At 33.4% G+C, this 24,816-nt stretch overlaps 1 protein-coding gene across 1 annotated transcript; it reads right to left on the bottom strand.

Moving 5' to 3' along the window:
* Positions 1-1,289: 1,289 nt before the first annotated feature.
* Positions 1,290-22,006, bottom strand: LOC130441266 (ran-binding protein 9). Its single transcript, XM_056774859.1, has 10 exons — positions 21,783-22,006; positions 10,184-10,348; positions 9,038-9,228; positions 8,791-8,975; positions 8,385-8,497; positions 7,334-7,584; positions 6,104-6,365; positions 4,199-4,335; positions 4,031-4,142; positions 1,290-1,751 (listed from the first exon to the last, which is right to left on the bottom strand). The coding sequence occupies exons 1-10, from the start codon at positions 21,973-21,975 to the stop codon at positions 1,618-1,620; spliced, it is 1,743 nt and encodes a 580-aa protein (XP_056630837.1). The 5' UTR covers positions 21,976-22,006; the 3' UTR covers positions 1,290-1,617.
* Between the last annotated feature and the right edge of the window lie 2,810 nt (positions 22,007-24,816).

Genomic DNA, 24,816 nt, shown 5'->3' with positions numbered 1-24,816 from the left:
AACTTCCAGGACTCTTCTTCCAGCTGATCACTTTGATGGTATGCTCAATGCAACAGATTTCTTATTAAAACGTTCGTTCATGGAACATGTATCTTTATAACGATAATTTAACTTTAAGTTTACGCAGCTTGAAATATTATGGATTCTTGAAATTTGTTTAATGAAAAACATAAAAAAAAATCATAACGAAATCTACTACCACAGAAATTAACTAGAAGGTTTATAGTTTGCTTTCCATTAATAATTACTTGCAGGTTGCAGTTTTCCTTGCAGCTCTTTTCTCAAATATTGCCCTATAAATTTCAGATTCTTTTTTTTAATGTTTGTTTATACTTTATGAACATATTATAGTTGTTTTTGAGCTTAATAAATTGTAAAAACAAAAAAGTCAATAAAGTCAATAAAATTCAGTATCGGATGAGCATTAATAGCAATAAGAACATGGAGTTATTAATTTTTCCACATATAAATTTCAAAGATTATAACCGGGCAAATGGACAATGGATTCACGATCTCAGACTCGAAAATATTCCTAAGAAAAAGGAGATCCTATGTGCGAAAAAAATTTATTTTGAATTTAAAGGTACCTACTACTTTTATATTTAAGAAGAGGGGTTTTGGTTTTTCATAAAACCGTGCAACCATTTCATACGTTTGCTCAGAATAAAAGTTGCTAGAAATAGATCAATTTATGATTCCAATTAAGTGTCTTCTAGGCCACCCTGAACATCAAAATTGAAATTTGTATACAGAAACCATTTCCTTGTTAAAATTATGGGTGTTTAACTTTTTTTCTTACGGCCATGAAACTACAATGTTCATTAATTTGGTGTTTTGCCCCAGTGTGAGCTGTTGGGCTAGTACAGACTGAAAATCTTATTTTATCAAAAAATTCATGAATAATTATTTTATAAACGGAAATGGATAGAAGTGACAACAGTATTATAACATGGGGGATGGGGGACGTTAATGGAAGAGTAGGTGATGAGATAGAATGGTGTCGAGGAAAACAAGGATAAGCGATGAGAAACAACAGTGGCACCTACATAAAAGAAATTTTGCTTGAAACGCGAAATAAAAATAGAAAAATTTTCATTTTCAAAGAAATGGAGATGTGCTTTTGTGTTAATTCATTGTATCTTGACAGCCCAGTGATACCATGCGGTAGCAGCTAATAAATTTAATTTTTTTGAGTATTATTTTTATTGTTAATACTCTAATAGACCAGTAAATATATAAATGAAAAGAAAAAAAAAATAATTCCGGGCGCTAATGGGTTAAAAAAGCAGTTTTATAAGTGTGTATCTTTTTAATTTAAGTATACCAAAATCTATAGTAGAAATAGTCATAGTAATATATAAAAAATATCGTAGATTTGAGGATGTTCTGAATAACCCACTAATTTTTTTTTCGATGGGTCCACTGCCTCTTCCATAAATACACTTCGTTTAAATACACGACATTAAAACTTCACAAAAAAAATTGAGGAGTAAGTACCTATTCTTCTTGCGGCAAGCGAATTACCGCGAACTTGTATTCGCCCCTTATTCTTATTTGTTGCGGGATAAAGTACGTCACCTGCGTTTGCTCGGAGTGGTTAAGGTAAAAAAACTGCCATCACTGATCGAGTATGTCGACGAGAGATGCGAAGGCACATGAACCGAGCCCCGATGACGACATCAAACGTACCAACTCCTGGGCATGCGCCATCGCGATCTCTAGCGGAGGTTTCCTTGGTTTATTATTTGATTCTGTAATTATGTACAAAATATATGATTAATAACAAAGTACATTTAATAAAATTCAATGTCAATAATACCAAATTTGTTTCTTTTTTTTTTTCAAAACTCTTGTAGTAAATAAAAATGAAATCAGAAAATTCAGAATCTATTTAAAAAATCTAGTTTAACGAATCGGTAGATTTAAAGATGAGGCTTAAAGAACAAGAAGAAATCGAAAGAGCAACAAAATTATTTATCTCACAATTTCAGCTAGCAGCTCAAACTGCTGCTGCACCAAACACGAAACAGAAAAAATGAAGAGACAGGCTCGGGTAAGATGGCAAAGGAGTCTCGACACGTTGACTAGCAAAATCTGGATTCAATTCGCAATATTAAATTCGACCACTGGAAGGATCTTTAAAGTCTAGATGTTCTCTAACAAATTGTAGCTATGCCAATTCGCTTGGGTTAATGGAGATCGTCACAAAAATCGTTACTGATTTGTATCGGTTACACGCCAATGGCTCTGACTTACTACTACTACCACCCGCACTACAGCCCTCAAAGAGCCTTGGTATTACTATTGTTACGAACCCATCTCCGCCCTGGAGCCGGTCCTGCTTGGATATAGTAGAATTCTAAAATTCGGCGAAAGCGCCGCCTTTGATGAATTATCCGGAATTCAGTTGATCTTGTTTGTAGTCGTAGTGAACAGACCGAAATGAAAAGTAATCGAGGAATTTAAATAAATTAGTTAGTTAAGTGATAATGATAAGTGAATTGTATTAATTAGTTGAGAAAAGTGTTTAAATAAATTAAGAACGTAAAATATAGTGTCTATCGATTGACCCCTCCAATAGAAATAAATAACGTATAAATAAATAAGAAAAACATTAATAAACCTCACAACAAAACATATTGCACAGTAATTGATTTTGCTTCCTATAAGAAATTGTCGATGTTGCAGGTTTTCTGCGGTTTCCCTGTAGCCTGGTGAACCGGTTCACCAACCAAACGGTCGACGATAGGGAATAATGCCCCGCCCGACCGACCCCCATTTAAACAGAAAAAACAAATTAAAATACAAAAAAGAATTACAAAATATATCCCCAAAACGACAAGAACCGTTTTTACTAAAATTAGAGTTCTCTTTTCGTATTCTTCTGGCCAATGGTCGTTCGCTTTGCCTTATTTTCAGCCAGGACAGACAAATGGCCAACGCTAGGGAATAATACCCCACCCGGTCCCCATTTAAACTAACAATAAATAACAAAATTTAAAAAAAAATAAAACAAATAGAAATACAAAAAAAACACAAACAGAATTGGAAAATATATCTCCAAACCGAGAAGAACCGTTTTGACTAAAAGTAGAGCTCTCTTTTCTTCTTCTTCAGGTCAACTGTCATCTATTTGTTTTAGGGGAATAAATTATTTTGAACTTGCTGTGCATTCTTAGAAAGAGAAAAGGGATTAAACCAAAGCAAATCTTGTAGAATTAATGATGTTTCAAATTATTTCAACATTAAGCTCAAAAATTGATTGCTATTAATGCCATTTCCAAAAACATCTCTTGAAAGATTAATGATTTGGGAAAAGTGCTTCGTTTTCTAGACAATCTAAAATATTTTTATTTCTGCTGTATGGAATCGAGGTAGCTCTAACCTTGAATAATAAAACGAGTTACTTACAAAGATGAAATTGGTTATTAAAAATGGAAACGTTTCAAATCTTTATAAGTATATAAGAAGAAATGAATTACATTGATGGACTCGCATAGTAAAACATAAACTTCCGATTTACTTCAAATACATCATGCTCATCGAATTTTTTACAGACTTACAGTTGCCAGACTCTCCCTTTCATATATTCAAGCCAAATTCTGGAACTGTCGACTTCTGGAATTATCTAGTTTACCGTAAACAAAAAAAGGCTTCCTAGAAATTGTATCCGCCAAATTTAAGAGTCGACAACGTATTAGAATTGCAGTCTATATCAATTTTTAGCAATATCAATGAAATGATTGATAGAATTCTCGAAAAGGCATAATACAACATCATCACAATACATATAACCTTTGTACAATGGTAATGAATAATAATCACAACTGCCTAAACTACATAAATAAGTTATTTTCAATGTAATCACCACAGCCCTAGCCTTGCAGAGGAGCAGCTCCTATATCAGGACCAACTCAAACAGAGCTTCCTGCATCGAATCTGTCTCTCTCTCGATCTGATAAGAAAATTGTTACCTGTACATGTTTATTGAATTACAAAAGTCGTGTAACTTTTAACCGAATACACTCACCTAAAATTGCAGAATTTAAAGATGCACATACGGATTCCCTCTGTGTAGGTTCTAACTGCCAACCAACAGGGCTGGCCCATGGATTTGAATATGCTAATAAACTAAACGCGTCCTGTAATTAAATGAAAGTTCGAAATGTTTATTAAATATTAGTAAAGTAACTCTTACTTCTAGCATTTTTTCGTTGATTTTACTATTTTTATCGGCTTTTAACCTTTGGCTCATACTGTATAATTCTCTGCCAAATTCTAATATCCTTTCTACAGACTGTTTTGTATTATTTTTACGGCACGGTACATCTACATCTAAAACAATAACATTTAATCACTTTATGTAAATATGTTTCAATCACATAAATCATTGCAACATATTCGGGGTCAATTATTTATTTCAAAATTCAAATTTTGATGTTTTTCTAAAATTTTTCAGTCCACATCTTTTCCCTCAGTTGTACTTTTACAGCCAAACCAATTCTATCTTACATATTCTTGTAGGTACTTCAACCACAATCTGATGTGGGCCAGGTAAATGCCCAATGGCATTCATAAAATCTGCCAGAAGCGCCCAACGTTTGGGCATTTATAAAATCATTCCTTAAGCCAGAAATAAAAAAAATATATTCTAGCTGATGAGAATTGACAAAATGAATTATGTAGTTACAGCTCTAGAATAGAGCCACAATAACCACAAAGTTCAATAACCTGGAAGCTATTCTCATTGAGAAGCTTCCATTCTCTCCACTGAAAACTGTAGAAAGAAAGGTGATGGTAACGAAATTCAAAAATAGAACTGAATTTGGTATTGCCCCAATTCACTCAGCAGCCAATCTTCTTGAACCATTAGCTAAAACTGTGTCAAATAAAGCCTACATCCACCATAATGAAGTTCTGGAAAAAAAGTGACCCATTACACAAGATATAAAAATAAATAGAAATTAAACCATAAAACCAGATACGTCAATAAGCATCATTAATAAGTGTTTGTTTATTTTTCTCGGAAAAACATAAATGCCCGGGCATTTTTGCAAGATATATCCCCCAACTTATAATTGACTAGACATTTTACATCACTCATAATGAACACACTGTTTCTACTACCACTACACCAACATTTACGATTACTTTGTTCGATGCACGTTTCGGTAACCAAGTTATCGTCTTCAGACACCCAATATATCTTCATTCTCTGAAGACGATAACTTAGTAACGTAGCGTTAGCGAATGGTTTTGAGCTTCGTGCAATTTTTTCTGAAATCATGTAGCTCACCTTTACACTTGCCTCACTGTCTTTTTTCGGTTTCTGGTCTTTATCAATGCGTAATTGTCCTTGAAGATGTGCAAACTTAAGGGGAATGTTTTGAAACGAGACAAATTAGTTTTTCTTTAATGCAAATGAAGAAATATAAGTTTGTCCACTTATCTTGAAACAATCTGTGCTCGTCTGACACTTTGCGTTTTTTGCCGCTACTCGTACTGGCTGCCATCACATTTGTTTGATTACCGAACACACGTTCACAAGTTTAAATATTATTCACTTCAACTCTCAGCGCAGTATACAAACACTTCCGTACACGCTGACTCTCAGCAGCGAAATGAAACTAATCAAACCGTTGACGTCTTCAAACGCACGCTCCACGCACATATGTGAATCGTTGGTGCGTAGGTAGGCGCGCCTCAAGGACGGGAAACAAAGAGTAGGATTGTCAACTTCGAGAAACCGGTTTGGTGACGTAACAAATAACCGAACTCGAGCCAATCAATTACATAAATCTCACTGTTTATGTAAATTCGGGTCAATATGCATTTTATGATATAATATTATGGCCAGAAATTGACCAGCTTTGCTGTGATATGTACGCAAACTTAGTAGATATTGTCGGGTCGCCAAAAAAACCGAGTACGGACCGCTGGTGTAAACAGTAAACAGAGCAAATTACAAGGGAAATGATAATCTATCTAAGCTGGTTACAATATTTTCATTTCGACAGTTACCAATTGTGAGTTGTTTTAGTGAAAAATCAAATTTAACTTATTGATTTATTGAATGCTGTTTATGCGGCTCGAAAAAACTTACCCATATCTTCTTCTTCATTATCACAGCATGTAACGAGTGTTGTTTCTCCGGTGTCATCAATATTACTATTACTACTACTACCATTTTGATATCCATTATTACTAGATTTGCCATTGATACAAGTATCTCCATGTCCGTTCTGAATTTCGTCAGAAGCATCCATTTCTTCCATTTCACAATCTTCTGTATTGATTAATTGTGATTCATTGGTACAGTTGTTACCGTTCCTGGCAGTGTTATTTCTATTCATTTCTTCCACGGACTAATAGAAAAAGAACCGGATATATATTAATGGTTTATAAACGTGAAGATATTTTTCAACATTATTATCATTTTTATCAAATTTCGCTAAGATTAATACATCTTTCATCTGTTCAGAAGATATGACATTGAAGCAAACATCTATTTAAGTACAGTAGTACCTGGCCTAACCTAGAGATGGCGGTAGTTGTTTGACAAACACCACTGTATTAGAAAGTAAATAATGTGTTCAGCGTATGTTTCAAGTTTGAAGACGCCAAGTTCTTTAATATTTGTTTGGCAGCAATAAATAGTGCAGCGTCGAGAAAGATGTTTCCATCGAGTGTTTGTAAATGTTTGACAGAAATAAATCCAAATTTTTGCGCCGTTTCTTAGCCATTTATGAAACGTGGGACAATCACTTCACGCCCGAAATAAAAGAATGATCAAAACAATGGACTGAAAAGGAAGAACCGGCTCCAAAGAAGGTTAAGACCGTTCCATCTGCAGGCAAGATTATGGCGTCGGTTTTTTCGAATGCGCGTGGGATAATTTTCATTGAAAAAGGAAAAACTATCAACGGAGAGTATTATGCGAACTTATTGCGACGTTTGAGCGATGAAATCAAGCAAAACGGTCGTATTTAGATAAAAAGCTAGTGTGGAATGCTACCACATGCACCCTATTCACCAGATTTAGCTCCCTTGGATAATTTTACTTTACTTAGTTCTATGAATTTTGTTCATTAGTTAAATGAATTTAGTTCGTTCGTTCAATTAATTTTGTTGGTTCATTCAATGAATTTTGTTAATTCGACCATTAAGATTAATTAAATCCATTCAACATTCTGTAAAATTGTATCTCATTATTAATCAATTATTAATTAATAATCAATTTTTAAAAGTAACTTCCGATATTTTTCTGAGACAAGCTCATTAAAGTTAAATACATATAAATATTTGAATTTCATATATTTAAATATAAACTTACATCTTGTGATCCACTTTTATTTTTTAAACATTTTGTAGACTGAATGACGGACATTTGTACAGGTGAAAATCCACCTACATTACTTTTCTTGTGACATATTTCTATGTCCGAACCATTCACCATTTCGACAAACTGACGACATTTGAGCATAAATAATAAATTTTGGTTATTTTCTAGAAGACCTGGATACAGTCTAGTCGTTTTTTCAATTGCCTCGCCCATTCGGCCTGCCAGCACCAACTTCAATATTTCTTAAAAATACATAATTCTAATTGATTATTTCATCAAGTAATTTCAAATATTAAAATCTTTTTAATAATATTTGATAGTTCAATAGCATTTTTACGAAGAGGTGAACTGATTGTTAAACTAACCAATTTAAACAGTCTATGATTTCCTAAATTTTTGAAATTGGTACAGAATATAAAACTTTTAGACTTAATAAGTCGATGGGATGGGAAACAGTATAGAAACATCGTTGATACAGTTATTCAAAGAAATCCAACTCAGAAAATATTCTCCTATCAATAGTAACTGACTCAAAGATACATATCAGGAAGCTTGGACTTAAAATGATTATAACGAAATCAAGACCCGATGAATGAGTTTGAAATATCTCTTCTTAATTTTGATACATCTGGGTATATAGATTTAATAAATTGTTATGGAATCAAGAAAATGGTTCAGACAAGAGATGCCGCAGATTTTCCTGTCATTCCAAGGTGATGGAGGGATGTGTCAAAATTGTCTACGAAACTGCACTAGCTAGTTGTATCAGTATATGAAACTTGAGATGCTTTTATTTTGGAAAAACTGAAATCATGAAATATTATGCCACCAAATTAAAAAACACACATAGACTAATGGTGCAAACACATCACAGGATTAACAACTGCATTTAGATAGGAACGAAATATCTCTAAAATCTGTTTTTATCAAAGAAAGACTTTGGAAAAAGGTGTTATTTTTTATAAACTGTGAATTTTCTACATGTTTTGAATTATCGATAGTTTTCTAATAGTTCTGAAAAGTTTACAGTAACTAGCCTTACTTTGCCTGTTTTTAATCGATCCTATATCTTCATTAAATGGCTGTTCAGTTATGTGGGCGAATGCCTCTGCTGTATTGCAGTAACCGTGGTGTATTAAATATGTAGATACCATCCTGAAAAACAAATTATGAAATTTGATTATAAATAACGAATTTATTTCTTGTTGGATTGATTATTTTGCCTCATCGACATTTTTTTTTTTAACACATTTTGATTACCTCATTATCCTATTTTTTATAAAACGAAAATTTAACTGAATATACATGTTCGCAGTGTTAAAACACACATCAGAATTCAAGTTTTTCTAATTTGTGATATTTGATTAAATTTTATCATTTAAAATCACTTAAAAATATATTTCTATTGTGTATTTGATACTAAATTATTTAGTAAATGTCATTCTTACTTATTTAATATGGCCTGCCATTCTCCTTGGCTTTCTGGCACAATAAAATCATTTATTTCGGTTCTAGTTCGAGATCTGAGTTCTCTCATCATGTCTTCGATATCAAAAACAAAAGGTTCCTGACCAAAATTTGCGTCGACCACTTCACCGGGGGTTTGTAAGCCAACGGTCGGATATAGATTAGGCTGAAAAATAATTAATAAACACATTTTTTCCAAATCGCTATTTTTTTTTAATCTTTACTCACCGGAAGATCTCTAAAGGCAGTACCAAGGTGATGTCCGTTTTTTGTGTAAAAACAAGTATTATCTATCAAGTTTACTCCACAGCCAATAACATCTCCAGTGGTAAAAGTGGGACCATAAGGTTGTCCCGTTCCCGATGAACAAAAGGAGTGACCATCATCTCCATGATATCCATATGATTGTTTGTCCCAACCTTATGGAAAAATATAATTATTATTATGGAGCAATGTAAAAAGCTTCTTCATGAATATATTTTTCAAAAATAAATTCTAATGACAATTAACTTTGTTTTGTATTCGTTTAAATTCGTATGTTCTATTTATTTGGGAAACAGATTTCTGTTTGGTTATATTTCAAAAGAAAATAAATTGAGTTATTTCATATGTTTGAGCATAAGCTCCTTTTTATTCAAATCTGTTCTATCTACTCGTTGCTTCTTATAATATACCCTGTATTGATACCAAATAAATTTTAATTTCTCTTTAAACCAAAAGGGAAATACCAGATTTATAATATAATAGTGCGTCCCTGCACTATGCCCTCCCAATAAATAGACTTTTGGGTCTTATCGAATTTTATATAGGTTTCGATAGTAAAGATTGCGAATAACTGTACCAATTATGTATGAATGGAGTGAATAAACTAACTATCTAACTATAGTACATTCCGTTATCTTCCAATATTATTATGAGCAAGGGTCCTTAAGTCGTCCCTGTTCGGCTATTATGGAATTCTAAAATTCAGCGAACGCGGCAGCCTTTGGTGTACAATTGAAATACTCGGAATTCGTTTGATGTTTTTTTGTTTATTTAAATTGTGTCTTTTGAATAATTTCTAGGAAGGTATTTTTATTTATTTGTTTTGATTCTTTATTTTATAGAAGTTTTTAGAGTTCTTTTGGATATATAAGGAGTTTGTGTAACGCAGTTTAGTTCAGTTTATAATAAATAGTCGTAGTGAACAGACTGAAATAGAAAGTAATAGAAGAGTTTAAATAAATTATTCAAGTTAGTAAAGTGATAGTGATAAGTGAATTATAAGTTAGTGTAAGTGTTTATGAATTCACACCACGAATAGAAATCGTATGGATAAAGAAGAAAAATATTACAATGTTTGAACGACAAGAAAGATTTAATCCTTAGTCCTACCTGGTAAACGATTCATATTGACCCCCTGAGCAGATAATCCAATACCCATGTAACCATCTCTGCCTTTACTGACAATCTTCACTTCAAAATAGTACAAACCACATGAAGCTGGGATGGGATGAGTAGCTTGTACACTAGCAGCATCTTTATGGGTTTTTCCATGACCTGTAAAGATAAGTTAAATATAGTTTACTTCGAATTGTTTGAGACGCATCAGCATATTCATTAATCTGTAAAAAAATTAAAACAAACTTAAATTTGAGTTAAATTCGCGGTATTAAGTATGTGGCGTAGATGGAATAAGTATTTATAGTCCGGTCAAATTAGACCAAAAAATAAAGAGTGAAGTTACATGAATTCCTACCAGTTGTAAATCAGTAATATTGCTTAAAATACAATTGAACATAGAATTTGAATGTTCCCCATCATTACTGTGTATGAAAAAAATTTTAATCAAGGTCAAAGGTCGCGATTTTTAGGAAAACTGTAAGTTTTATCAAGAAAATACCTCAGACAAAAATTGTATAAGAATATCAGGTAAAATAAAACCCAATCGCTCAAAGTACACGCCATTGTGACCTTGAGACACTGTCTCCTGTTCAATTGTGTGCGTGGGGCTAGGGTTTTATAAATGAAATACCGTTAGTCTTGAACGCCGATTGGTAGTGAAAACACGTGTTTACCCTAACCTATATCGTGCTGTTTTGAGTTTTATAACAAAAATTTCAGATTAATTTTTATTTCTGCTGAAATTCTCGTAAAAATTATATTCGAAAGTCATTTATTCTCGTACTAGATTACGTTCCAGTGAATCAGCTTGTTGTTTTTAAAAACTATGCTTCCTTGGTGGCCAGGAATTAAATAAAGAGTTTTAAAAAAACTCAGATTTTTACCGTCGAATTAGCCAAGTAGGTACGTTATAATTTAAAGATTCAATGCTGGAAGTAGTTCGAACTCGTGACTATGCTACAACAAAAGCTGTCCTTGCTCGACTCTAATTTGAATATGATTTAGTTGCTGCTGAAGCTAAATGTCATCGATTGCTATTCTTCTCTCTTGAAACCTTCCACTGGAGCTAAAAGTCCTAAAGACGAAGCTGCGAATCGGGCAATGGAGGAAATATTTACTTACATTGAAAATAACGATAACTGTCTGTCCAGTTTAAACGAAATACAGAATGTTTGCGAAACTACGACTTTGGGTAACAGAACGATTAAGCTACAACTAAAACTGGAGTATCGTGATAAACTTATTATCAATGAGAAATCGGGAGCATTAACATCCATATGTTTAGTAGATTATATAAAAAACAAGAATGATTCGGAGATTAAACATGATTACAACTTGTGGAATATGCCTCAGAAACAGTGGCTCGCAGGGAAAAAGTATTAATACATTTTTTTAGATAATTTTATGATCTACAATTTTTGTCTAACGTATTTTTATGATCAAACTTACCGTTTTTCCGAAAATAGCAAAAAAATCAAGTTTTTTAACCTTTCATCTTGAATAAAATGTTTTCCTTACACGGGAATGATGAGGAACGTTTAAATTTTATTTTTAAATATATTTTAATCAATTTTACTTTTACTTTACTTTACAATTTATGTAATTTTGAGTGTCTAAATTGACCGGACTATAAAATAGTTTACTTCAAATTGTTTGAGACACATCAGCATACTCATTGATCTGTAGAAAAATTGAAACAATCTGAATTCGAGTTTGATTCGCGGCAATAAGTATAATAAGTATTATTTTTCCAGTTTTAACTTAATCAAATAAAAATTTCTCCCTACCTCATAATTCATTCTTGAATTTTGAAATAGAAAATCGAAACGGCGTCTTAAAAACCAAAACTAATAATGTCCGTTATTTGTTTACTTCACACTAGCGCATATTTATATTTTGTGAATTATTTTTCGATGTTTATGGTTGTAGTTTAGTCCCAGTTAGACGCAAGAACTTGCTGTGATTTATATTTCTTCGACCAAAACATCTTGTTGTGAATTGTTTTGATTCTCGCAAATTCAGACAGTTTTAAAAGGGGTAAAACCAAGAAACAACATGAAAAATATGCATCCATCACAAGCTTTGGCGAAAGAAAACACAACCGACGTCTCAAGGGCCCATACATAGCAGCTCAGATCAATGAATCTTGGGATCTGCCTTCAAGTACTTCTACAATGAAAGGGAGATTGAGAAAAGCTGTCATTTTTGGAAGGGTGCCAGTTCAGAAACCTCTTTCAAGACGTCAAAATAAAGTTGTAGTGGACTAAAGACCATAAAAATTGGTCTCTTGAAAAATGGGAGAGTTTTAAGGAGTGATGAGTCAAAGTTTAAGGTTTTTAAGTCTAAAAAAAAAGAGTTTGTGTTCTGGCCAGTGCCTGATCAGAAAAAAATTTATTTTCCAGCAAGACAACGATCCCAATCATTCCTCGAAGAGTATTTGAAAGAATTGTATAGGAGGAATGTACGCCCGATTGATTTTTTGGAAAGCAGATACCTTTTTCTACCTCACATCCTAAAAAAAAAACGGACGGAACTAAATAGACGACGATTATTTATCGAAATTGTTGCAGAAAATGCGAAAATCGTGCACTGGGATTTTAACTTAAAACTAAAAATGATATTTTGGCTACGTAAAAAAATTCCTCAATCATTTACGAATATACTGATCATAGAATAAGCAGTTGATATGAAATTGCTCCTTTATCTTTACAGGATCTATACAACAATTTATTTATTGTTGTTAATAAAGCTCAACTATTTCAACTTCTAATAATGATAATGTTTTTCCGCTGGTTAATTGAATCCGATAAGATTTCTCAAATAATTAAAGATAAGCTATATAACATCAATGGAATTTGCATTTAAAAAAGAAGAAATGTTGCTAATCTACCATTATATATAGAACAAGCAGTTAATACTTAAGATAACACCATAAATTGCTCCTCATGTATTTGCTGTTAAAAAACAAAATTTCAAGGGAAACTACAATATTCGATCAACATCTATAATAAATTTTCGAAAATTTAGGAAGATTAAAAAAACTGGCACATGTAATACTTGTATATATATACGAGGTTTATCTGAAAAGTTGCCGACCTGATAAAGAAACACGATCATCATTTTTAGTTTTAAACATAATCTTTTTTCAAGTTTATACATTTAGTCCTGTGATGATTTTTAACCCTTCCAAATAATAGTTACCGTTTTCTCCTCCTTTCCTTTCCTGCAAGTGGGCTCAGATCTGGTAATTACGATGGGAGGTTAAGCAATACGTGAATTTTAGCCATGGTGTACACCGAAGCTCGAGAACGTGTGTTTTCCTGATGGAAAGGCATTTTCTTTTTATTCAAATGTACTTTCTCGCGTCAACTTATCAAGCAATTATGCGTAATATTATCATTGTTACTGGATGACCACAATCCCCATGGATATACCAGAATTTCCAATCGATAAAACTATCTTTGAATTTTTAGGTTTGCCTTTCCACATGACTGTTTTTATTTTCGTTTCATAAGTGTAGTGGTGGTCTACAGTTACGTCATTACAAGGGTTGCTACTTGAGTTTTGAGATAGACAAATAAAAACAAATATTTATAATTGAATACGGCTTTATTGTTTATCAAAATATTCTCCATTGAAATTCAAGTCTAAAATATAAACAAGTAAAAATATTTGAATAAAAACACAGTCTAACAAAAAAATTATTATTTATCGAAATAATACGTGGGCTGTTTTGTTTTCAACCTCCGATCGCTCCGTGCAGATGCTACACACTCAGCCATTGTTGATATTCAGGCGTCAGTCGGCGTTGTGCTACAGTCAGGTAAACATGTTCGGTATTATTGATGCTCCCGCCAACTGTGAATCGTTTTTTACAAGCTGAAGACCATAGTTCAGCAGAAGAATTAGTCGCGTGTATGGGGAAAACTTGATGAGTGATGGTGTACGTGAATGGTGTCGAAAGTTTGAAGATGGCCGTGATGATATTCATAATGTCGTTTCAGATGACCTGGTTCAACGAGAAAACCGCAGATTCACCATTACTGCTTTGTCTACAGAAATTTTAAGGTCTGATTTGTACTCTACTTGAATTCATTGGCGGTAACTTTCTTTGAAGAAGGTATTGAAAAGCTTGTCCACAGATATGACAAATGTCTCAATCACCAATCTTTTGGTAATAAAATTATCATTTTATATGAACTTGTCTTTTATTTATAGCTCATCGGAGGTTGAAAAAACGGCTCTTGTATCCAAAGATTTTGTTTATTACGAGGGTGAATCAAATATAAACAAGACTTATTTTTTAAAATATTTATTTTGATTTTAAACGCACAAACAATCATAGTTTATTTTTCTACATAATCTCCTGATTTAGAAACACATTTTTCCCAGCGTATAGGTAATTTTTTAATTCCTTCCAGGTAAAAAGAGTCAGGTCGTGTTTGTAGCCAATGGCGCACATATGCTTCAACCTCATTATCGCTGTGGAATTTTTGCCCTCCCAAAGCTTCCTTGAGAGGACCAAAGACATGGAAGTCGCAGGGAGACAGGTCTGGACTGTATGGAGGGTGTTCCAGTGTCTCCCAACCCAGTTGCTCCAATTTTTGTACTGTCAGGGCTGCCGTATGGGGGCGAGCATTGTCATGGAGGAGAATCACTTTTCTCAGTGGAAGGTATCGTCTTTTGCGGCGATATGCAAGTCTTGCATATCGCAATTGCAATATCCGAAGTTGTTAGACGCCTATCACCTTCAACAAGTTGACGAACACTGTCGATGTTGCCCGCTGTAATGCTGGTGCGGGGTCTGCGGTCATGGCTCTCATTTTCAACTCGTTCACGGCCCTCCACGAACTGTTTATGCCAAGCAAACACTCTAGCTCGCGACAGCGTCTTTTCCCCGAACTGTGCAGTCAATCTTCTCAAGATTCGGTCGGTTTTACACCTTCTGCAGCTAAAAACTTTATAACAATACGTTGCGCAATAGAGGGAGGTACCTCCTGCTCGGACATCGTAACGATGGGCACTGAGCGAGTCTATGATGATGAGTCACGTGCTTCCCCCACTCCTGACAAACCGACCTAACAGCCAATAACAGCGGAACGTTCTTCCATCACTATTGCGCGCGCAGGTCCAAAAGTCTCGTTTATATTTGATTCACCCTCGTAGATAACTTTTTTTGTACTTCAACGGTTTATTATGACTGGTACCAAATAAATTTCCTAGTTTTTCCAATAAAAATGCCTCTAGCTTATGTTTATATTTATAAATTAAAAAACGTTTTATTAACAAAATGAAAGAAATTCCATTTAAATTGCAGAACACTTACACGTTAACAAATAAACTTATTAATAAGGTGGTTGTTCAAAATTAGGTGCACTATTTTTAGCGTTTACGCACAGAACGAGAAATATATGCACACATTCATAGACGTACTACCAAAATGTTTAAAATAATTCAATAAAAAATAATAATTAAAAAAAAAAACAAAAAACCCGCTTGCATGGATAACTACAATTAAAAATCAACTGAAAAAACTGAAACAAGATGAAAAGTCAATGATAAGGTATTTGAAACAGTACCAAACCAATGTACCTGCATATTGTACACTTAGAAATATCAGCACGGTAGTTTTTTCGCCTTTTTAGTTAAGATTACGTAACCGGATGAATTCCTTGAATGAGTTTATGTCGTGTGGTTGATTAAGCAATTTGTTAGGGTCAAGAGAACTAATAGCAAGTCCGTTCACTCTGCTCAAAGCAACGTAAGCTCGACCTTTTGCAAATAAGTTTCTACTTAAATCTACAACTGCTCGGTCTAAAGTTGTGCCCTGTAATTTATGCACCGTCACTACCCAGCATAAAATTAAGGGAAGCATTCGTCGCTCGATCTTGTCTTTATCACGTAGAGCATCAAATTCTTTAGCACTATCTGGACTCCAATACCAGGTCGGTTCCCTGTTATATTTGGGTCATCGAACTCCACAAATACTACTTGTGGCAGTTCTCCCGCCTCCAACTACTCTCTGCGTAGTGCTGGCCAATCTATTCGTCGGATAACACCCATAGCACCGTTAACCAGCCCATGGTTAACATTGATGTTCCGTCTTAGTATGGCTCTAGAGCCTACACCTAATTTGAGTTGGTTTGGTATACCACCTGTTTTATTGGGATCTTCAGGTAAGTATTTCTCTCGTGGAATATGTTTTAGGATCCAATGAGATGTCTACAGCACTAACGGTGTATAATTTTGTGAACTTTTCTGTCATAGTCGCGTTATATGCATCAACCAGTCTAGTTGTTGGGAAAATTCTGACAGCTTCTCCATCGTCAAATGGCTCTATTAACGGTACTCTGCGGTTTTCTATGATAGATAACTGCTGCATTGTAAGTTCTCCAACGCGAAGACTGTTTAATATGTCCACAAAAGTTGTATCTCCAGCTTGCCTCATATTTTGGGGCAATTCACAAAAACTCAATAAATTCCAAAGATTAATTTCAGCAGATAACCTTTCTGGCTGACGAGAGCAATAAGATCCCCCAGAAACCTTAGACACTGGAGGCAACTGCATAAGATCTCCAAAAAGTAAAACATTAACTTCATTTTCTTTATATTGTTGAAGCCGCAAATGTACATTTCGGAAACTTAAATATGGCACCATAGATATTTCGTCTATTATTCACCGTTCCATTTAATATTAAAACTACAAGTTATATACATATATACAATCAGTGTTTAAAATCCTTCAATTTGATACACAACTCGATATGCTTGGTAGTAAAAAAAATTTTTTACCTCACAACATGGCGTCCAAAATCCGCCATTTTGGTTTTTTTAAAATGTCTCCTATCTAAGAACACTTGGGCTAATGAAACGAATCTAACGATACCTCAAATGTGAAAATCCGTTTAGCAGTTCTGGAGATACAAGGATTTAAATACAATACTAGTACAAATAACGAAATTTATTTGGAGAAGCAGAACTATACAAAATAATAAGATCCAAGAAAATTGAAAATGCCAGGTTTTACAGCAACGAAAAAAAATGATGGACATAGAACAAAGAGCAACAAGAAAAAAAACACTATGTAAGAAATAAAGAAAAATCGGACGAAAAAGAACACTACAAGTAGGAAGATTCATATACATATAACGAAATAACAGAGAAAGAAAAAACAGAGAAGAAAAAATACGAAAGGAAACATTTAGATAAAACTATAATGAAGACGATGTAGTAATCCTCGGAAAACGAGCTTAAGCTTAAGTCTTAATACAGTGAATCTACAAGTCCACGACGATAAATCGAACATAATGATAATGACAACACCACAAAGGAAAAAATCAATGTGAAATTTGTCAATACAACTGAACGAAGAAAAAGCAATAAACTTAGAACCAGTTCAAAGTTATGTATATCTTGGGGTGTGTGTGAAAGAAAAAGTCCATCAGCTACAGAATTTTTCAATGATACTACTTAGATATCCATTTTAATACCTTTGATATATATCTTGGGGTGGTTTTCAACGAGGAAATAAACAGTTGGAAGAAAAGCAAAGCTACAGCTGTAAAAAACAATAAAACCAACAGTGAGATAACGGACGCTAAACGTGGATTCTTAATAAAGCAGAAAGTTTAAATATATGGGAAAGAAAAATACTCGACAGGATACTAGGAAGTGAAACAAGAGAGAGAATTTTATGGCTGAGAAGAACAAATCATGAAATAAGGAATCTGGAGAAGCAGAACCGAGCAAAATGATAAAATTCAAAAGAATACAGAGAATGCCAAAATTTAGAGCAACAAAAAATGATGAACATAGAGAGAGAGAGAGGAATTCAGGACTGAAAAACGAAAGAAAAAATATAGAAGAGTGTAAAGGAATCCTTTCAATGCTATGTGCCTAAAAGGCCTGCGTATAGCTATATTGGCCAAACTAATCGACGTATTTCTGTTAGAGCAAAGAAACAATTGTTGTCTGTCGCTAAATCCTCTCTTACCCAACATCGTGTCCATACCGAACATATAATCGATTCCAATAGAACCAGGATTATTCGAGAAGATATCGAAACATTCAAACTGAACACAATGGAAGATAGCGAGAGATTATCGTCAATTTGGAAACACATTCATCATCTACTTCTTATCACTTATCTACCCCCCCCCCCCCGAGAAGCCGACTCCACATATTTGTTAGCCCTCCCTCCAATAATATACCCCCCACGTGCGCCAAAAAGACTAAACCTACCAAGATCCCCTTAAATTTCCGAGGTCCGGGCTACTAGCTCCGGCAGTGATATTGTCTGTCCACGGTGCTCTCGATGGTATACATACCTATTAATTTCTAATTTTATTTTAATCATTCCATACTTTTAGTTTCAGCTTTTCATTTCCCTTGGTGAATTTCGAAGGAGTAGGCAGATTGAGGCAGATATTCAAGATAAACTTGAGATCAAAGTAAACAGAATTATTAGTATTGTTGACATGTTGGTTAATAATGTCTTCTTTTTCGTTAATACTTTTATCACTTAATCCTTGAAATAAAATTATCTACATCCAGATATATTAGGCTATGTTCATATGAGCCCGCTAGGTATTAAAAGGGACAAAATAATTTATATCGAACCGCCGGAATCAAACGTTCTGTTTAACAAAGAAGAGGGTGGTTTTATTAACAATTTGACAGATAGAGAACTTCCGGCATGGTCCAAGCCGTTGTAGCCTCACAATTTCAAAACACTGAAGACGATAACCAGTCTCAAGAAATGGAACAAAGTTGCGGGAAACAGATAAGATGGATCAGAACATCTCATTTTACAGAATATCAATTAGGGGTAAAAAGTGGTGGTGGCCGTCGATTTTTTTATGGATAATCGATGTTTCAGTATCAAGAATCAGCGCTATAGGAAGCTCTGTATCAGATGACGAACGACTTGACAACACCGGGCGTTTAATTGAACTTTGTAAACGACCTCGTTGTGGAGGATTTCCATATGTCTTGATTACCAAAATAAAACAGTAAAGAAGCAAATATTTTGATGGGTTGAGTTTCTATATTCGCTATTAAAATCAAAATTTGTTAATCAGAATAGAGTAGAGAGAGATGAGGTGGTATATCAATGTTTGGGCTCTCTCTAGCAGCAGTTCGGACCACTTGAACAAGTGTTTATTAAATCTATGGTCTTGATAAATAAAAAATATAAAAAACAAACAAAACTAATAATAGAATTCTTACTTGTTTTTCTGTTAATTCTAACTAAGGTTGGTTAATCATTTCGCCTACATTGATTACACATTCTCAAGGAATCGACGCCTATGTAAAAGATGCGTATTTTTTTAATCTATAATAAACAGACACGTGTATATCCTTGATCAATTTTCGACGCGTTGAATAACAAATTATTACAGATGAAGTTATTATTACATTTGAGTAAATTTGTTAATAAGCAATTAAATAAGTATGAGTAAATACACATAATCATAGTTTCATAAATGCGTTGAACATTTTGAAAGTGCCCTTGAGTTAACTCAGATATCAATGTATTGAGGACTAATATAGTTTTTTTTTAAAATTCCCATTCATTGCAATTTTTCATAAATGAATAATAGGGGTCAACCGTGTACGCAGTGGCGTAGCTAGGCCTCGAACTTAAAGGGACTTCGCGAGGCTTCTTTAAATAAATGAAATAGCTGATAAGTTTAGCTTTGAGAAAAGCTTCACCTCAATAATAAGCTGTAAAAGCAAATGGGATCAAAACACCATACGGAACTGAAATTGAAGTGTACGGGCACAGAACTAAACACTTTGAAAGCCTGGGCATCGTACCAAGCATTTTTTCAAGCAGAAATCTCGTTTGACATTGCCAAATAAAATGATTCCCGGACATACCAGAGCGAAGGGAAATTAATTAGCTGATAAGCTACCTCCAGGGGGGGACAGACAAGCTCTTCATGAGACCAGGACCCTTCTGTTGTATCAGCTACAGAACAATGGAAAAAGCGATAGGAAAAAAAGGTATATAAGGACAAAACCAGTTATTGGAACAACCTACAAGGGCTGAGACAGGCAAAGACTCTTATGGGCAAACTATAAACAGAGTAGATTTGCTGAATATATCAAACTAAGTAAGAATCAACTGTACACACTGGGTTGTCCAGAGTCGTAGCAAGAAAAGGGAACACACACACAAGGTAAACTAAAACCTAATAACTTGATTTACTTGTTTTATACTTAATATTCCTACCCATAAACCTTCTCCCGCGAAAATTAATTCCAGCTGGAAAACCTTCACATTTATGCTACTAAACTATAGAGTAGGCTGTAAAAAATTAGCCCTTTGTCCCTTGCAGATTCCCGCTGGAATTAATTTTCGCGGGATAATTGGTAGGAAAATTCAGTATGAAACAGGTCAGTCAAGTTATTAGGTTCACTTTCAGTCTCTGAAGACGATAACTTGGTTATCGAAACGCTCGTCAGACAGTGTAATTGTGAGTGTTGGTATAGTGTTAGTGTAAATAGTGTGTTCATTAAAATTATTATGTTGAAATGAATGTTGCAACTTTTAATTAACATTAGGAAAGGCAACTCTTTATGCCAAGGAAATTTCAAAAGTGAAAAAATAGCGTAGAAAGTACTGGATAGAACATTGGCCTATGAAGATTATAATCTTCCATTTTATTTCCTTTTGTACAAATAAACACATTTATCTCGAGTAATTTTTATTTGCTGATAAAATAGGGAAAATCAGATACTTGTTTCATTTAATTTTTAATAGTTTTAACCTATTCATATTCTGTGTTCAGCTAATAGTAACAAATTATTTGTGAACTGTATAATATATTCCGCACACATATTTTCTATTAATACAGTATCTTCAAATTAGAAACCTCAAGCTAAAATCTATGAACCAAATATCCAATTCTAAGTATTTAATAAATCACTGATCTTTTTGAATAATCAGAATAGAAAAATTATGTGTCAAAATGACAAAACAAATTAATAGATAACTTTGTTGCAAAAGTTCAATTTGATATGAAATAGTTTTGTTTGATTAATGTAAAATTAGTATGTTCTAATAATAAAATATTTTTAATGACAAATTATAAAAAAAGATCTAAAACCTTGACCTTATTTATAAGAAGCTAGGTGCATGTAGGTATCTACAGCCAGTTTTCTAAACTAATATAATTTCGCAATAAGAATTAATAACACATTGTACCTAAATGTTTAAGTTTTCTCCCAATTACCAGCTGTACTGCTATATGTTTTAAATATAATTAAAGTCCATTAAAGATACCCCACTGTCAAATGAAACAATTTACTTATTGAATTAACAAAATGTTAAACTGTTTAATGTCGTTATGTTGGAATTAATAACACGGAAGTAATCGAACAACAGTCAATCATTTTGCGTTTTCGTTTGCTGCCATGATCAGCTGATTTCTTTGTTTGATTCAAAAGAACTTTTTGAAAATACTAGGTCGATGACTTATGATAGAGGTATTTTAACAACTCCTCAATTACAAAAAATCCTTAGACATTTCGAAAATATTTAAATTGAGCCCTGACAAGTCGTTATAAACATGCTAGATCTTACCTTTATAGTGCACACGCAAATTGTTTTGGGACAGTCCTATATAGGTATATTTATCCTTGGTACTCCATGCCCTAGGAAGAGGAGTTTTATCTTCATTTACTGCTGGATAAAGTTTTTTTAATCGATCGACTGCATTGTTTTGCATTTCTATTTGCGATTCCATTACACTTTGACCACTACACACGTCCGCCATTTCTAAAAACCCCTTCCTTTCCCCCTCTAATTTCATTATTTGGAAATTTAATGCGCAAGCCCTTTTTTGACACAGGTATGGCAATCAGCTGATAGATGTCAGAAGAGGAATCAACTGTGTTGATGTAAATTAACAACTTTTCAACTCAGAGTTAACATAAAGTTTTAACTTAGGAGTATATATTATAATACGAAATCGTTTAGCGGTTTGTTATTATCATGGTTTTAAAAATGAAGTTGTTGTAAAAGTATTAGATTGTATTTTTCAATGAAATGCAATGTAAGTTGCATAATCACGAACATTTTCACCTTGAGAATTTAGACTTTATACAACTTTGAGATACATATTCCATTCTTAGTTTCACATTTCATAAGTAGACGTAGAAATTAGTTTTTAATCTCATATTGCTATGAAATCCCGCAGATAATTCACACTGCCATTCCTCGGTATAATTATTTCACGTTTAAAAACGATTTTGGGCAATAAACGGGGCAAAAATATTCTATTCAATGAAAAAATAAACATAATAATTCTATACGATTCGGCTGAATATATATAATTTCTATAGTGAAAAATGTGCCAATTTTAGAAAGAAACAACCTCTGGTCTAAGGTAGTGGTATCTTTGTTCCACTGTGCGGTGATTGGTGAAACGAGATAAGGGAGTAGATAAATATAACGAAGTAAGGAGTACAATACAAAAAAATAAAAAGGACGGAGATAGCTCTACTGTGACATACTTTGTATCTCAATCTAATATTGGAACACGAATTTTTTACAAAAGCACAGTCTAGTTTTACTTTGTCTATGAATGAAAATTTTAATTCGTGCCATCTTGCGGTGTTCGTAGAAACCTGACATGGAACTAATTCAAATTTTTGTTGATTATCTAAAAGCTGCCATATACAGAATAGGCTTTCAACAGTAAATAATATTAAATGAAACTATAGATTTTTGTAAATTATCATATATTAAAAAAAATTATTATTAAATAGTTTACAATAAGTCATGCTTAGAAGTAAAAAGGTAATAGGTAACATTAATAGGTAAAAATAGTAAATTCTCAACTTATTTCAGTTGTAAACATTTTCCAAAAAATGTATAATATACATATGGAAATGGAAACATATTAACCATATTGCTTTTTACTTTGTAATTTTTAAATATGTTTTTAGTAAAGTTTTAAGAGTTTCTTCAAGATGTTTTACACTAGAGTTAGGTCATAATTTGATAAATAAAGAGAATAGCTGTAAAGATGTACAAAAAACGAAAACATTGTATGGAACTTACATCTCAACTTCTTAATCATCGATATGAAAAAAATTGTAAACCATCTGACATTTGAATTTGATCTTGTACATCACTTTCGTTGTCTATGCAACTGATTTTGATAATTGCTAATGATAATTTAATTTAAAACCGCAATAAAATGAGCTCAATGATATTAGCACCCCATTTCAGTTAGTTTATTAATTGGTCAGCGTTGAAAAATTTTTTATGTCTATCTAGAAAAATTTTGAAAATGGTCTTTGAAAAAAAATAGTTTGGGAGCCACTGCCTTATAACCTAACCATTTGCTACCAAACACATAAAGTATTCTTATTAATCAAGAGTAGAAGAGTAAATCACATTTAACTGTGGTTAACATGGCCAATTAGGTTAATTGAAAATTTACTGTCTGATTTAAGTATTCGCGAAAATTACGAAATGGGCGACATCTGTTAATTTTCTTTCAAACTTCAAGGGTGAGCAGCAAAGCCAGAATACGAGTTTTCGAGTTTTTTTTCTATAAGGATTATAACATAAATCAATAAGTCGTGTGATTGACACAGAGATGGCGCTGTCATTGTCAAATGACGTTTATGAAGTACCAACTTTTAAAACACTAAAATTTCATATTTCGATTAGTCAGAAAAAAGTGACAGCCATTTAAGTGAAGCTAGTTTTGTGATTTTTAAAAGAATTGATAAAAAAAATATGTCTATTAATTAATAACCGCTTCTTGATAAAAAAATACTGTACAAGTTCAGCAATGTTTTCAAAAGTTTTATGTTTATATGTCGTTTATATGTCGACAGAACGTTCTGTTCGTCCAATTAAGGTGTGTACTCCAGAAAACATCAAGAAAGTCCACAAATTGGTTATTTCTCATCTTAAATTGAAATTGCGTGAGATAGCTGAGGCCGTAAAGTTATAAGAAGGCAGTATGTTTATAATTATGTTTGAACATTTGACCACGAGGAAGCTTTTTTGAAAGTGGGTGACGCGTTTACTCACAATCGATCAAATAGAACAAAGTGTTGATGATTCAGAGCAGTTTTTACACGTAATAAGTCAGATCAGATCGATATGTGATAATGGATGAAACATAGATTCATCACGATCATCATTTGAGTGGACTGCAGCCGGTGAACCACGTCCAAAGGCACAACAGTCAGTTGGGCAGGTTATGGCTTCACGGCCTCATATGTTGAAGGAAAAATCCACTGTTTCACCAATTCACAAGTCGATGGCAATCGTATAATCCAGATTTGGAGTCCAGTGATTACTGGCTTCTTACTGATCTCAAAAAAATGCTCGCTGGTAAGAAATTGAGCTCAAATGAAGGAGCAATTGCTGAAACTGAATCCTATTTTAAAGCAAAAGACAAATTCTTCTACAAGCATGGCATTGAGAAGTTTTGAAACGTTTGAAACGAGATTACATGGATTTTTATCAAAGAAATGTGTTTTTTAGTTATTCACACGGCTTATTATAATTTTGTAGAACTGGCGTTACTTTTACCAGAGGGTAAAAATTAATTAATAATTTATAAAAATGAAAAATAGCGAATTATGTGTGA

Source organism: Diorhabda sublineata, chromosome 3 (assembly GCF_026230105.1).
Source record: "Diorhabda sublineata isolate icDioSubl1.1 chromosome 3, icDioSubl1.1, whole genome shotgun sequence".
Lineage (NCBI taxonomy): Eukaryota > Metazoa > Arthropoda > Insecta > Coleoptera > Chrysomelidae > Diorhabda > Diorhabda sublineata.
The sequence above is the reverse complement of the archived record's forward strand: the minus strand, read 5'-3'. Positions and strand labels throughout refer to the sequence as shown.

Bases quoted from the DNA above. Each gene is read 5' to 3' on its own strand.
- LOC130441266 (XM_056774859.1), bottom strand. From the start codon at position 21,975: ATGGCGGACGTGTGTAGTGGTCAAAGTGTAATGGAATCGCAAATAGAA. The intron at 9,229-10,183 runs GTAGGACTAAGG...TTTTTCCATAAG, and splicing joins CAATATGAATCGTTTACCAG to GTTGGGACAAACAATCATAT. The intron at 4,336-6,103 runs GTAAGTTTTTTC...TTATTGTTTTAG, and splicing joins TAATGAAGAAGAAGATATGG to ATGTAGATGTACCGTGCCGT.